The sequence below is a fragment of the Lipotes vexillifer genome, unplaced genomic scaffold (genome assembly GCF_000442215.2).
Source record: "Lipotes vexillifer unplaced genomic scaffold, Lipotes_vexillifer_v1.1 scaffold217, whole genome shotgun sequence".
Classification (NCBI taxonomy): domain Eukaryota; kingdom Metazoa; phylum Chordata; class Mammalia; order Artiodactyla; family Lipotidae; genus Lipotes; species Lipotes vexillifer.
Window position 1 is genome coordinate 5,995,908 of NW_006788200.1, and position 13,618 is coordinate 6,009,525.

General features: G+C 38.8%; 1 protein-coding gene across 3 annotated transcripts in view; it reads right to left on the reverse strand.

The window, feature by feature from the left end:
• FAM13B (family with sequence similarity 13 member B) overlaps positions 1–13,618 on the reverse strand; it is a 68,874-nt gene that overhangs the window by 16,135 nt on the left and 39,121 nt on the right. For all 3 annotated transcript variants that reach the window (XM_007461402.1, XM_007461401.1, XM_007461403.1), the window contains 3 exons: positions 4,812–4,876; positions 2,338–2,386; positions 1,753–1,900 (listed from right to left, as the gene is read on the reverse strand). In XM_007461402.1, coding sequence (XP_007461464.1) covers positions 1,753–1,900; positions 2,338–2,386; positions 4,812–4,876 — 262 coding nt within the window. The remainder of the gene's footprint in view (positions 1–1,752; positions 1,901–2,337; positions 2,387–4,811; positions 4,877–13,618) is intronic.

Here is a 13,618-nt window from a genome sequence, read left to right on the forward strand (position 1 = left end):
ACCACCACAAGTTGTAAAGGATGGATTCTGACAAGGCAACAAAAGAGAGCCTACCATCAGGGTCTCTTTGGGGAAGCCTCCAGAAAGCTGAAGCTGGACAGAGAATGTCCTATCTCCTCAGACAATGGAAGACAAATGGTCTTCTATGCTTAAAACTTAAGATCAGAACCCTTAGGACAAAGACTGTAAAGGGCTATTTATCTGCATCCTCCAAAAAGAAGCAGGATTAAATCCTCTGTCAGAATCCCAGCTTCATCTTTCACAGACTCTTTTCCTACTACAGCTCAAGGGATGCTCTATTGACCACCACTCCTTTTCAGTGACCATGCCAGGATAAATAACTAAAATGGACATCTGATCTTCACTGCCACCAGAATGCTAACATATCCCTAACTCTGGGGAGCATCTTCATAAATTCCAAACATCCTGAATAACGCAGAACAAAGTAAATGGAAGACAACTTCCTGATTTAGTCTAAGTTAAGACACATAATATGCCATTAGGCATGCCAAACATCTAGACCAAAAAATGGGGAGGAGGGGGAGGAGGAAAGACAGCAGTAAAGATTGGCACAATGATTTGTTTGGGGCTTTTAGAAAATTGGCTATACCTTAAAAATAAATAAATAAAAATGCTCCTACTGTGATCAGGTATATAGACTTGAGGTGGCAAAAGGAGTCCGTGGTATTGGCATTGGAATTCGTCTTGTTATTGCTACTGTATGTCACTGGCTAACTTGCCAAAGGTGAGATTACCAAGGGATCTTCATCCAAGTGAACAAATATACAACTTTAAGATTTCTGAGTGGTCTCCTTGTCCCTTTACATAGGAAGGTGTATGATCCAGAGGCCTCCTGGATCCAAATTTGCTTCTTACTTCCACTCCCAACCGCAACATTTTATTTGAAAGTTTACAAACACACAGTGGACATCTATATACCAATCACCTAGATTCTACCATTAACATTTTACTATACTTGCTTTATAACATTCCCATTCTATTAATCGTCTTATTTTCTTCATGGATTTCAAAGTAAACTAGATACCTGTATACTTCCCCATAAACACTTCTGCATGCAAATCATTCACTGAAGTTCAGTATTTATTTATACTTTTTGCTTCTTTTGATTAAAAAAAAACTTACATACAATGAAATGCAAGTCTTAAGTATATATCTGCTGAGTTCTGACAAATACATATACCCATGTGGCTTGCCTTTTTAAATTAAAATTAAAATTTCTCTCCTTTGTAAAATTTGTTAGGACCCTGCTCCCATACCTTCATAACCTAATACAGAGATACAGGGATACAGTACAATATGTGCTTACAAATAACCTTGAAGATGATTTCTTTTTAAATGTATTCCTGATGATTATAAAGAAAAGGTAGCTATATATAAGCCCTCTGTTTAAAGTGGTGAGATCCCCAAGCCCTAACATACCAGACTTTCAAAAACTGGGAGACAGCACCTGGTTTAACAATTAACAAAATCCTATCCTTGATTTTATTTTTTTCATCAGTTTTAACATCCATCTTCAGAGCTAATGGATAAAATAAGAACTTCTAGTTCAAATGAGATAGTTGCCCCATAATTTCATTAGTGCATTTGAGTAAAAATAGTCACTCACTCTTATATGAATCAAATAAAAATGAATAAGGTTGCTAAGAAAAGGGCAGTAATCTCATTACTGCCTTGGGTAATTTCAGTTACAAATAACATTATCAGGAAAATAATGTGTGTGGGTAAAATTACCTTCCCATTTATCACCGACAGAAACATTCTTCAGATCTAAATGTGGAATTTGGACACATGCTGCCTCCCCTTGAACACCAACACTTTGACCTCCTGGCACTTCTGATTCAGTGTTGGCATTCAAATCACATATCTTGCTACTAGAATCCTGTATTTTAAAATAAAGAATACATTTCACAACAAAGAAGCTTTTCACGCCCAGCTTAAAGACAACCAGCATATATCCTTATGTAGTCTTCATTAGTTTACTGTGCCTACCGTTAACTGTCCCACTCCCACCATTCAAACTATTTTCAAATACAAATGTGCAGTTTTATAATACATCTTACTGGAACACAAAATTTGGATCCCAAATTGACAAAACTGTTTTCATAACTAAGTTTCTTGTAACCAAAAGTGGCAAATAACACAAAAACAAACAAAAAAACTAAAGCGGCAAATCAAGTTGCTGCTTAACTGTAAAACTTTTGGTAAGAGTATTTACATTTCAACCTATTAAACCCAAGAGTTAAAGGTCAGATACAATAACTGGTAGATTAAACCTAGTCGAACTTTTAAGAACCATAAGAGAAAAATAATTCTTACCAGAATGAAGTGTGACAAGTTATCACTGTCAAATGACAAACATTCTTTCCTAAAAATCAAGTAAAGTTATTAGTCTTTTAAGAATAAATTGGTTACTATCATTGCACATTTCTTACCTAGATTCCTCTCTTCCTCATACAGTTAGGATTTACAGGGTGAGAGCATAAAACAACAACTGGACATATGCCCATTCTTTGGAGCCTTATTATCTGAAAATCACACACTACTGAAAAGATCCACAGAATCAGTTCAGGTTTAGAAAAATTAAGTAACATTTACCACCCCTTTACACAGCCACTCCCCCAAAAGAAAAACACTTTAAAAGGAAAAATATAATCCACAATAAATAAAAGCCAAAAGAACTGAATGTATAATGGAAAAGATTTTATAAAAATAAATATTAGTTTTAACCAAATAACTTTATTCTCTCCCACTCTGGGACATTTTTTTCCTTTTTAAAGATTTCTTAAAGGTATAGCTGTGTGTGTGTGTGTGTGTGTGTGTGTGTGTGTGTGGGTGTGTGTGTGTGTGTATTTTTTTTTTTTTTTTTCCAGTACCCGGGCCTCTCACTGCTGTGGCCTCTCCCGTTGCGGAACACAGGCTCCGGGCACGCAGGCCTAGCGGCCATGGCTCACGGGCCCAGCCGCTCCGCGGCATGTGGGATCTTCCCGGACCGGGGCACAAACCCGTGTCCCCTGCATCGGCAGATGGACTCTCAACCACTGCGCCACCAGGGAAGCCCTATGTACCTATATTTTAAATCTGATGGTATTCTATTACAATCAAAACAAGGTTACTACTTCTAAACCTCTCCTTCCTAAAAACATAAAGGTAACATGTAAAAAGGAAATTTATAAGATCTCAATTCACTTCTTATTCCCCCATAAAAACTAACCCCCATCTAGAACAAGTGTTAAAGCAAGTTGTCACAAATGATCTCTACCTATTTGACCAGTCAACACAGTATCTAGTATCACAGTAGGTTATCAATATGCCGACTGCGGGAAAGTTCTCCTCCCCAAAGACACTGTGGCAATTTACAAAGATACTCACTGGTGCTGCTCCTACCCTGCCATAAAAGAGTGTGCATAAAAGAACTGCAAGAAGACAGGTCTTGATCTAAATATAGATTCTTGCTGAGCATGAGAAATAAACTAAGTTCCCTGGGAAGCAAAAGCCCTCTTTTGCTTAGAGTGGGAGAAAATGGGGGGATGAGCTAAATTCTGCCCTAACAGACTAAAAGACCTAATCACCTAAATTTGAGAAACACTGAGTGTTAAACATGCAAAATGTAATCCACTTAACCAAGAAAATCTTTGGGTCTAAAAACAAGTTTGCTAACCTATACATAAGTTGAAGGGGAAAGAGCTTTCTTGAAAAAGACTGAGTCCTCACTAAATGGATCCTTATTGTTCTACCAAATCCAGATGTCATCATTCTGGGGATGCCTGTTAATGCTGTTAATCTTTTGTCTTCAGCCCATAGCTCCAATATTCCCTGGGCTGGAAGAAGATCATTCCTGCCTCCTGAAAGGAAGCACAAGGAACTGCTGTAAGCAGGAAATCTGTGGACCTTCAGAGTATGGGGACGCTCCAGAGACATGGCTCCAAAGAATTTACGTGCCCTCAGGGAACAGGTTTCCTACCCACAATTAAGAGAGATAATGGCATTAATTGCAAGTTTACCCTTGCCAACAGGCTATCACCAAATTAGTAATGCTGTATGGGACTTCTCAGTATTTACAATCTAGTCTCCAACTTCATTACTAATGTGTTTTTAGAATATCAAATCATCATTCTGAAGAAAATTATAATACACTTCTTAGCAATGTCTTAAAGAATCATAAAAAGAGTAACGACACCCAAAACCTACTTTAAAACATTCTAGAAAGCTTCTGTTTAAAGGGACTTTATCTATCGAGTAACTATGGGGACTACATATGGCTGAAGTATTCATTGCCTCAGGGATCCCCCTTCCATTACTGCTGGCCAAGGATATAAACAAGCACCAATTGCATAGAACTGTACTGGGACACATGGAGGAGTAGTTAGAAGGGGAACAAAAACATCCCTACATATTTGTTGATGCAACTATGTTACAAACTTTCAGTTAGCTATCCATAGTTCCAAGACTATGAATTAACTCACTGAAATGTATTCATAATATCAATAAACTCCCAAATTGTTCTACAAATCAGCTGAAAGTTTTAAGTGTCTCCAAGAAGGCTGTGTTCTTCCTTCTGAACGTTTTCCAAGTTATAACTAATGTCTGTCTGAACCTGCATCTACTTTCAATATTTATGGACATTTAATATGCTTTATACTTACCATCAAAACAAAACATTTGGTTTTTTAGATCATCTAAAATGTATGTTATAATGGATAGCTTCATCTAAAAAATTCACCCCAGAATCTGTAAAGAACTCCAATTCTCAAAATGAATAATTAATTAGCAACAACAAAGGAAATGCTTACCTCTCAAGACAGCCATCTTCACCATCACCATGGTCACTGCATGGCTCTAACAGTATACCTACAGTCTGACAAAAAGAACACAACACCGTATTAATGGAGTTCCCATCACTTACATATGAGACGAAGTTTCCGATCTAAATTAGGATATTAGATTATAAGTTAGTCAAATGCCCCTCTTTAACTACTACTTATAATAGTCTATAGATGTTAGCATCTCTTTTTACAGAGAGTAATTTATCTTCCTCAAAACCTGAGTCTTATGTGTGTTTGCGTGTGTGTGTATAAAATGAGGACCCTGCATTTCTTGCTACCCCAGTGGGCAATAGGTACTGCTACTACTATCACGTTCTTTTTCCTTCCTTAGAATTCTCTCCTCTGAAAATGATGGTCTGCTACTTCTCTTTCTCCTCAGCCATGAACATACAGGTTGGTTAACTTCCTAGCAGGTAACAGAGGAGTCATGTAGTTCACCAGATCCCTTTATTACATATAATTGAAATAACACCTCTGAATCTCAGAAACACATGAGAAGGCTCCTGCATTTTCCAATGGGCTTAGTCACATCATCCCATGCTTATTCCTCCCTTAAAATAAATACCTCCCAAGTCTAATATAAATGTCTTGTGCACTACTTCAAACTATGTAAACTTTTTAGTGTCTTTGATGATCACCTCTGAAATCAACAAAAGCTTTTACCTTCTTAGATTCTCCTTAAGAAACTACCACTTGTGCAGTTTTGTTTAATATGAAAGACAGTCTGTAAGAAGCTATTAAAAGACTTCTCTCTTTTCCACTAGATATCTCTGTGAAGCTAAACTGGCCTCATGCACTAGAAACAAAAGAACATATAGAACAGAGAGAATGCAGAAGCAGGTATGAGAATCCAGCTGACTTTTGTTAAGTCAGACAGACATTAACCAGATTTGTAGATATGTATAACAATGCTGTGCCTCAAATTAACTATTTTTAAAAATAGCTGCTTTTGAGCAGAAGTAAGAAGAACTACAATCTTGCAGCCTGTGGAACAAAAACCACATTCACAGAAAGACAGGCAAGATGAAAAGGCAGAGGACTATGTACCAGATGAAGGAACAAGATAAAACCCCAGAAAAACAACTAAATGAAGTGGAGATAGGCAACCGAAAAAGAATTCAGAATAATGAGTGAAGATGATCCATGACCCTGGAAAAAGAATGGAGGCAAAGATCGAGAAGATGAAAGAAATGTTTAACAAAGACTTAGAAAAATTAAAGAATAAACAAACAGAGATGAACAAATACAATAACTGAAATGAAAACTATACCAGAAGGAATCAATAGCAGAATAACTGAGGCAGAAGAACAGATAAGTGACCTGGAAGACAGAATGGTGGAATTCACTGCTGCGGAACAGAATAAAGAAAAAAGAATGAAAAGAAATGAAGACAGCCTAAGAGACCTCTGGGACAACATTAAATACAACAACATTCACATTATAGGGGTCCCAGCAGGAGAAGAGAGAGAGGAAGGACCAGGAAAATATTTGAAGAGATTATAGTTGAAAACTTCCCTAACATGGGAAAGGAAATAGCCACCCAAGTCCAGGAAGCACAGAGAGTTCCATACAGGATAAACCCAAGGAGAAACATGCCAAGAAACACAGTAATCAAACTGGCAAAAATTAAAGACAAAGAAAAATTATTGAAAGCAGCAAGGGAAAAACGACAAATAACATACAAGGGAACACCCATAAGGTTAACAGCTGATTTCTCAGCAGAAACTCTACAAGCCAGAAGGGAGTGGCATGACATACTTAAAGTGATGAAAGGGAAGAACCTACAACCAAGATTACTCTACCCAGCAAGGATCTCATTCAGATTCGATGGAGAAATCAAAAGCTTTACAGACAAGCAAAAGCTAAGAGAATTCAGCACCACCAAACCAGCTCTACAACAAATGCTAAAGGAACTTCTCTAAGTGGGAAACACAAGAGAAGAAAAGGACCTACAAAAACAAACCCAAAGCAATTAAGAAAATGGTCATAGGAACATACAAATCGATAATTACCTTAAATGTGAATGGATTAAATGCTCCAACAAAAAACAGGCTTGCTGAATGGATACAAAAACAAGACCCATATATATGCTGTCTACAAGAGACCCACTTCAGACCTAGGGACACATACAGACTGAAAGTGAGGGGATGGAAAAAGATATTCCATGCAAATGGAAATCAAAAGAAAGCAATATTCATATCAGATAAAACAGACTTTAAAGAATGTCACAAGAGACAAGGAAGGACACTATATAATGATCAAGGGATCAATCCAAGAAGATATAACAATTATAAATGTATATGCACCCAACATAGGAACACCTCAATACATAAGGCAACTGCTAACAGCTATATAACAGGAAATCAACAGTAACACAATAGTGGGGGACTTTAACACCTCACTTACACCAATGGACAGATCATCCAAAATGAAAATAAATAAGGAAACAGAAGCTTTAAATGACACAATAGACCAGATAGATTTAATTGATATTTATAGGACATTCCATCCAAAAATGGCAGACTACACTTGCTTCTCAAGTGCACACGGATCATTCTCCAGGATAGATCACATCTTGGGTCACAAATCAAGCCTCAGTAAACTTAAGAAAATTGAAATCATATCAAGCATCTTTTCTGACCACAATGCTATGAGATTAGAAATGAATTACAGGTAAAAAAAACGTAAAAAACACAAACACATGAAGGCTAAACAATACGTTACTAAACAATCAAGAGATTACTGAAGACATCAAAGAGGAAATCAAAAAATACCTAGAGACAAATGACAATGAAAACACGACAATCCAAAACCTATGGAATGCAGCAAAAGCAGTTCTAAGGGGGAAGTTTATAGCTATACAAGCCTACCTCAAGAAACAAGAAAAATCTCAAATAAACAATCTAACCTTATACCTAAAGGAACTAGAGAAAGAAGAACAAACAAAACCCAAAGTTAGCAGAAGGAAAGAAATCATAAACATCAGTGCAGAAATAAATGAAACAGAAACAAAGAAAACAATAGCAAACATCAATAAAACTAAAAACTGGTTCTTTGATAAATAAAATTTGTAAACCATTAACCAGACTCATCAAGAAAAAGAGGGAGGGGCTTCCCTGGTGGTGCAGTGGTTGAGAGTCCGCCTGCAGCTGCAGGGGACACGGGTTCGTGCCCCGGTCCGGGAAGATCCCACATGCCGCAGAGCAGCTAGGCCCATGAGCCATGGCCGCTGAGCCTGCGTATCCAGAGCCTGTGCTCTGCAAGGGGAGAGGCCACAACAGTGAGAGGCCCGCGTACCGCAAAAAATAAATAAATAAATAAATGCTGGAGATGGTGTGGAGAAGAGGGAACCCTCTTGTACTGTTGGTGGGAATGTAAATACAGCCACTATGGAGAACAGCATGGAGGTTCCTTAAAAAACTAAAAATAGGGCTTCCCTGGTGGTGCAGTGGTTGAGAGTCTGCCTGCCAATGCAGGGGACATGGGTTCGTGCCCCGGTCTGGGTGCCGCGGAGCGCCTGGGCCCATGAGCCATGGCTGCTGAGCCTGCGCGTCTGGAGCCTGTGCTCCGCAATGGGAGAGGCCACAACAGTGAGAGAGGCCCGCGAACCGCAAAAAAAGAAAAAAAAATAGAACTACCATATGACCCAGCAATCCCACTACTGGGCATATATCCTGAGAAAACCATAATTCAAAAACACACATGTACCCAAATGTTCACTGCAGCACTATTTACAATAGCCAGGACATGGAAGCAATCTAAATGTCCAACAACAGATGAATGGATAAAGAAGATGTGGTACATATATACAATGGAATATTACTCAGCCATAAAAAGGAACGAAATTGGGTCATTTGTAGAGATGTGGATGGACCTAGAGTCTGTCATGCAGAGTGAACTCTTAGAAAAACAAATATCGTATTTTAACACATATATATGGAATCTAGAGAAATGGTACAGATGAACCTATTGCAGGGCAGGAATAGAGATGCAGACGTAGAGAACCGACTTGTGGTGTGGACACAGGGAGGGAATTGGGAGATTAGGATTGACATATATACACTACCATGTATAAAACAGATAGCTAGTGGGAACCTGCTGTATAGCTCAGTGCTCTGTGATGACCTAAATGGGGGGATGGGGATGGAGGGGTGGGAGGGAGGTCCAAAGTGAAGTAATATATGTATACATATAGCTGATTCACTTCTTTGTACAGCAGAAACTAACACTACATTGTAAAGCAACTATACTCCAATAAAAAGAAAAAATATATAGATGCAAAAATTCTCAACTAAATATTAGCTAAGTAAGCACCTAAAAAACTACTAAAAGAACTAAACACAACAACCAAGTAGGATCTATCCCAGGTATGTAAGGCTGGTTCAGCATTTGAAAATCATATAATGTAAGCTATCATCAACAGGCTGAAAAAGAAAAATCACATCATCTTATCAAGAAATGCAGAAAAAGCATGTGACAAAATCTAACACTCACTCATGATAAAAACTCTTAGTAAACTAGGAACAGAGGGGACTTTTTCAACTTGATAATGACTGTCTACAAAAAACCTACACCTAACATCATACTTATTGGTGAGAAACTCTACAAACTTTCTGAGTTCAGGTACAAGGCAAGGATGTCCCCTCTCACCACTCCCTTTCAACACTGTATTAGAAGTCCTTGCTAATACAGTAAGGCAAGAGAAGGGAAAAAAGGTTAGCAGATTGGGAAGGCAGACATAAAAATATCTTTGTTCACATATGACACCATTGTCTATGTAATGTAGAAAATCTGAAAGCATTAACAAAAACAATCTCCTGGAACTAATAAGTGATTATTAGGTCGCAGGATACAAGGTTAATAAACAAAAGTCAATTGCTTTTCTATACACCAACTGCATTCTGAAATTAAAACACAATACCATTTACATTAGCACCCAAAAAAGTGAAATATTTGGGTATAACATTTATATGAGGGGGACTTCCCTGGTGGTACAGTGGTTAAGAATCCACCTGCCAATGCAGGGGACACAGGTTTGAGCCCTGGTCCGGGAAGATCTCACATGCCGCAGAGCAACTAAGCCCATGCACTGCAACTACTGAGCCTGCGCTCCAGAGCCCGTGAGCCACAACTACTGAGCCCGTGCACCACAACTACTGAAGCCCACGCACCCTAGAGCCTGAGCACTGCAACTACTGAGCCCACACGCCACAACTACTGAAGCCCAAGCACTCTAGGGCCCACGTGCCACAACTACTGAGCCTGCGTTCTGCAACCACTGAAGCCCATGCACCTAGAGCCTGTGCTTTGCAACAAGAGAAGCCACTGCAATGAGCAGCCCACGCACCGCAACAAAGAGTAGCCCTTGCTCGCGGCAACTAGAGACAGCCCGCACGCAGCAACAAAGACCCAAAGCAGCCAAAAAAATTTTTAATTAATTAATTTTTAAAAACACATCTATATGAGAAAAACTACAGAACTCTGAGGCACTAAATCAAAGAAGAACTAAATAAATACAGAGATATCCCATTTTCATGGATTGAACACTCAATATTGTCAAGATGTCAGTTCCTCCCAATTTGATGTACAGATTCAATGCAATCCCAATCAAAATCCCAGCAAGTTGTTTATGGATATTAACGAACTGCTTCTAATCTTTTTTTTTTTTTTTTTTTTTTGCGGTATGCGGGCCTCTCACTGCTGTGGCCTCTCCCGTTGCGGAGCACGCGCAGGCTCAGCGGCCATGGCTCACGGGCCTAGCTGCTCCGCGGCACGTGGGATCTTCCCGGACCGTGTCCCCTGCATCGGCAGGCGGACTCTCAACCACTGCACCACCAGGGAAGCCCTGCTTCTAATCTTTATGGGGGGAGGTAAAAGACCTAGAACAGCCAACACAATACTGAAGGAGACTAACAAAGTTGGAGGACTGATACTACCTGACTTCAAGACTTATTATAAAGGAATAGTAGTCAAGACAGTGTGGTACTGATGAAAGAATAGACAAAGAGATCAATGGAACAAAACAGAGGTCCCAGAAATAGACCCCCATAAGTATAGACAACTGATCTTTGACCAAAAAGCAAAGGCAATATAATGGAGCAACAACAGTCTCTTCAACAAACGGAATTGGAACAAATGGACACCCACATGGAGAAAAATGGATCTAGGCAGAGATCTTACACCCTTCACAAAAATTAATTCAAAATGGATCACAGACCTAAATGTAAAACACAAACTATAAAACTCCTAGAATATAACACAGGAGAAAACCTAGATGACCTTGGGAATGGGGATGCCTTTTTAGATACACCTCCAAAAACACAATCCATAAAACAAGTAACTGATAAGCTGGACTTCATTAAAATTAAAATCTTCTGCTCTGCAAAATCTGATATCAAGAGAATTAGAAGACAAGCCACAGACTGGAAGAAAATACTTGCAAAAGACACACCTGATAAAGGGCTGTTATACAAAAAAAGCAAAGGACTCTTAAAACTCAATAATAAGAAACAACCCTTGAGACACAGATGTAGAGAACAAACATATGGACACCAAGGGGGGAAAGCAGCGGGTGGTGGGGAAGGTGGGGGGGTGGGATGAATTGAGAGATTGGGATTGACATATATACACTAATATGTATAAAATGGATGACTAGTAAGAACCTGCTGTATAAAAAAATAAATAAAATAAAATTCAAGAATTCAAAAAAAAAGAAACAACCCAATTGAAAACTGGGCCAAAGACCTTAAAATACTTCTCACCAGGGAACTCCCTGGCGGTCCAGAGGTTAGGACTTGGCACTTTCACTGCAGGGGCTGGGGTTCGATCCCTGGTTGGGGAACTAAGATTCCGCAAGCGGCATGGCACAGCCAAAAGAAAGAAAGAACTAAAACTCAATAACAAGAATACAAAACCCAATTAAAAAAAAAAAAAAAAAGACTTCTCACGAAAGAAGATACACTTCTTTATACAGGAGATGGCAAAGAAGCATATGAAAAGATGCCCCCACATCATATGTAATCAGGGAAATGCAAATTAAAACAATGAGATACAACTACATACCTATCAGAATGGCCAAAATCTGGAACACTGACAACACCAAATGCTGATGAGGTTAGAGAGCATTGGGTACACTAATACAATGCTGGTATGAATGCAAATTGGTACAGCCATTTCAGAAGACAGTTGGCAGTTTCTTACAAAATTCATACTGTATGATCCATCAATTGCACTCCTTGGTATTTACCCAAAGTAGTTAAAAACTTAAGTCTACACAAAAACTTGCACACAGATGTTTATACCAGCATTATTCATAACTGCCAAAACTTGGAAGCAACCAAGACGTTGTTCAGTAGGTAAATGGAGAAATAAACTGTGGTACATACAGACAATGGAATACTGTTCAGCACTAAAAAGAAATGAGCTATCAAGCCACAAAAAACCCACAGAGGAACCTTAAATGCACATAACTAAGTAAAAGAAGACAATCTGAAGCTACATACTATGTGATTCCAACTATATGACATTCTGGAAAAGGCAAAACTATAAAGACAATAGCAAGATCAGTGGTTGCTCATGAGATGGGGTATGAACAGGCAGAGCACAGTTAAAAAACCCGGTATATTATATATTTTTCCAAACCCGTGAAATGGACAACACCAAGAATGAACCCTAAGGTAAACTAGACTTTGAGTGATTATGGTATGTCAGTGTAAGTTCACTCTTGGTAAGAAATGTACCATTCTGGTGAGTGATGTTGATAATGGGGGAGGCTATGCATATGTGGGGGCAGGGAGCATAGGGGAAATCTCTGAACTTCCCTCTCAATTTTGTTTGTAAACCTAAAACACCTCTAAAAATAGTCTCTTAAAAAATAAAAAGAATTCCTGCTTTCTTAAAGTAACTAATACACCAACTTCATTCAGCAAATCTACTGAGTTGCCTACTATCTGCCAGGTGACATTTATTTGTTTGGTCATATATTCCACAAATACTTAATGAATATATACTATGTGTTCTAGATAATGGGGATGTAATAATAAACAAAACAGATGAAAATCTCAGCCCTCATGAAGTTTACAGTCTAATGATGGAAACAAACTAACAATAGATATGTGCAATGGTGACAGAACTATTAAGGGGTAAGGGGGGCAGAGAGTGAAGAAGGACAAAAAGTTCAGAGACTGGATAGAGGCAGGTCAGTGAGAGGGCCTGCTAATACACACAGAGTAATGAGATTTGGCCTGAGAAGGTAAGATTGAGGAAGAATCTGCAGGATCAGATGAGGAAACAAGCCATAGGGATATCTGGGCAAACAGCAATCCAGACAGCACCTTAAGACTGAATTGTCTCAATCGTAACTGTCCATCAGTCCGTGTTTCCCTACTGCCTATTGCTATATTTTTATACCTAGATGGCACTGGAAGGTTCTGAGATGAGAACTGACATTATGTAATTTTCATTTTAAAAGGATCACTCTGGCTGCTGCTCAGAACAAACCATAGGGCGGAAAAGATAAGATCAGTTAGGAGGCTGTATTAATCTAAGTGAAATGATTGGACCTGTGTGGTGGCAACGGAAACATTAAAAATGGTCAGATTCTATACAAACTTCGAAGGTACAATCAATAGGTCTTTGTAACGGACTAGATGTGCAGTGAGAAAGAAATCAAGGACGACCCAAGGCTTTTGGCCTATGCATGTGGAAGGATAAACTGCCGTTTACTGAGATTTTAAAGACAAAAGGAAGAACACATGTGTCAACAAGATTACAAG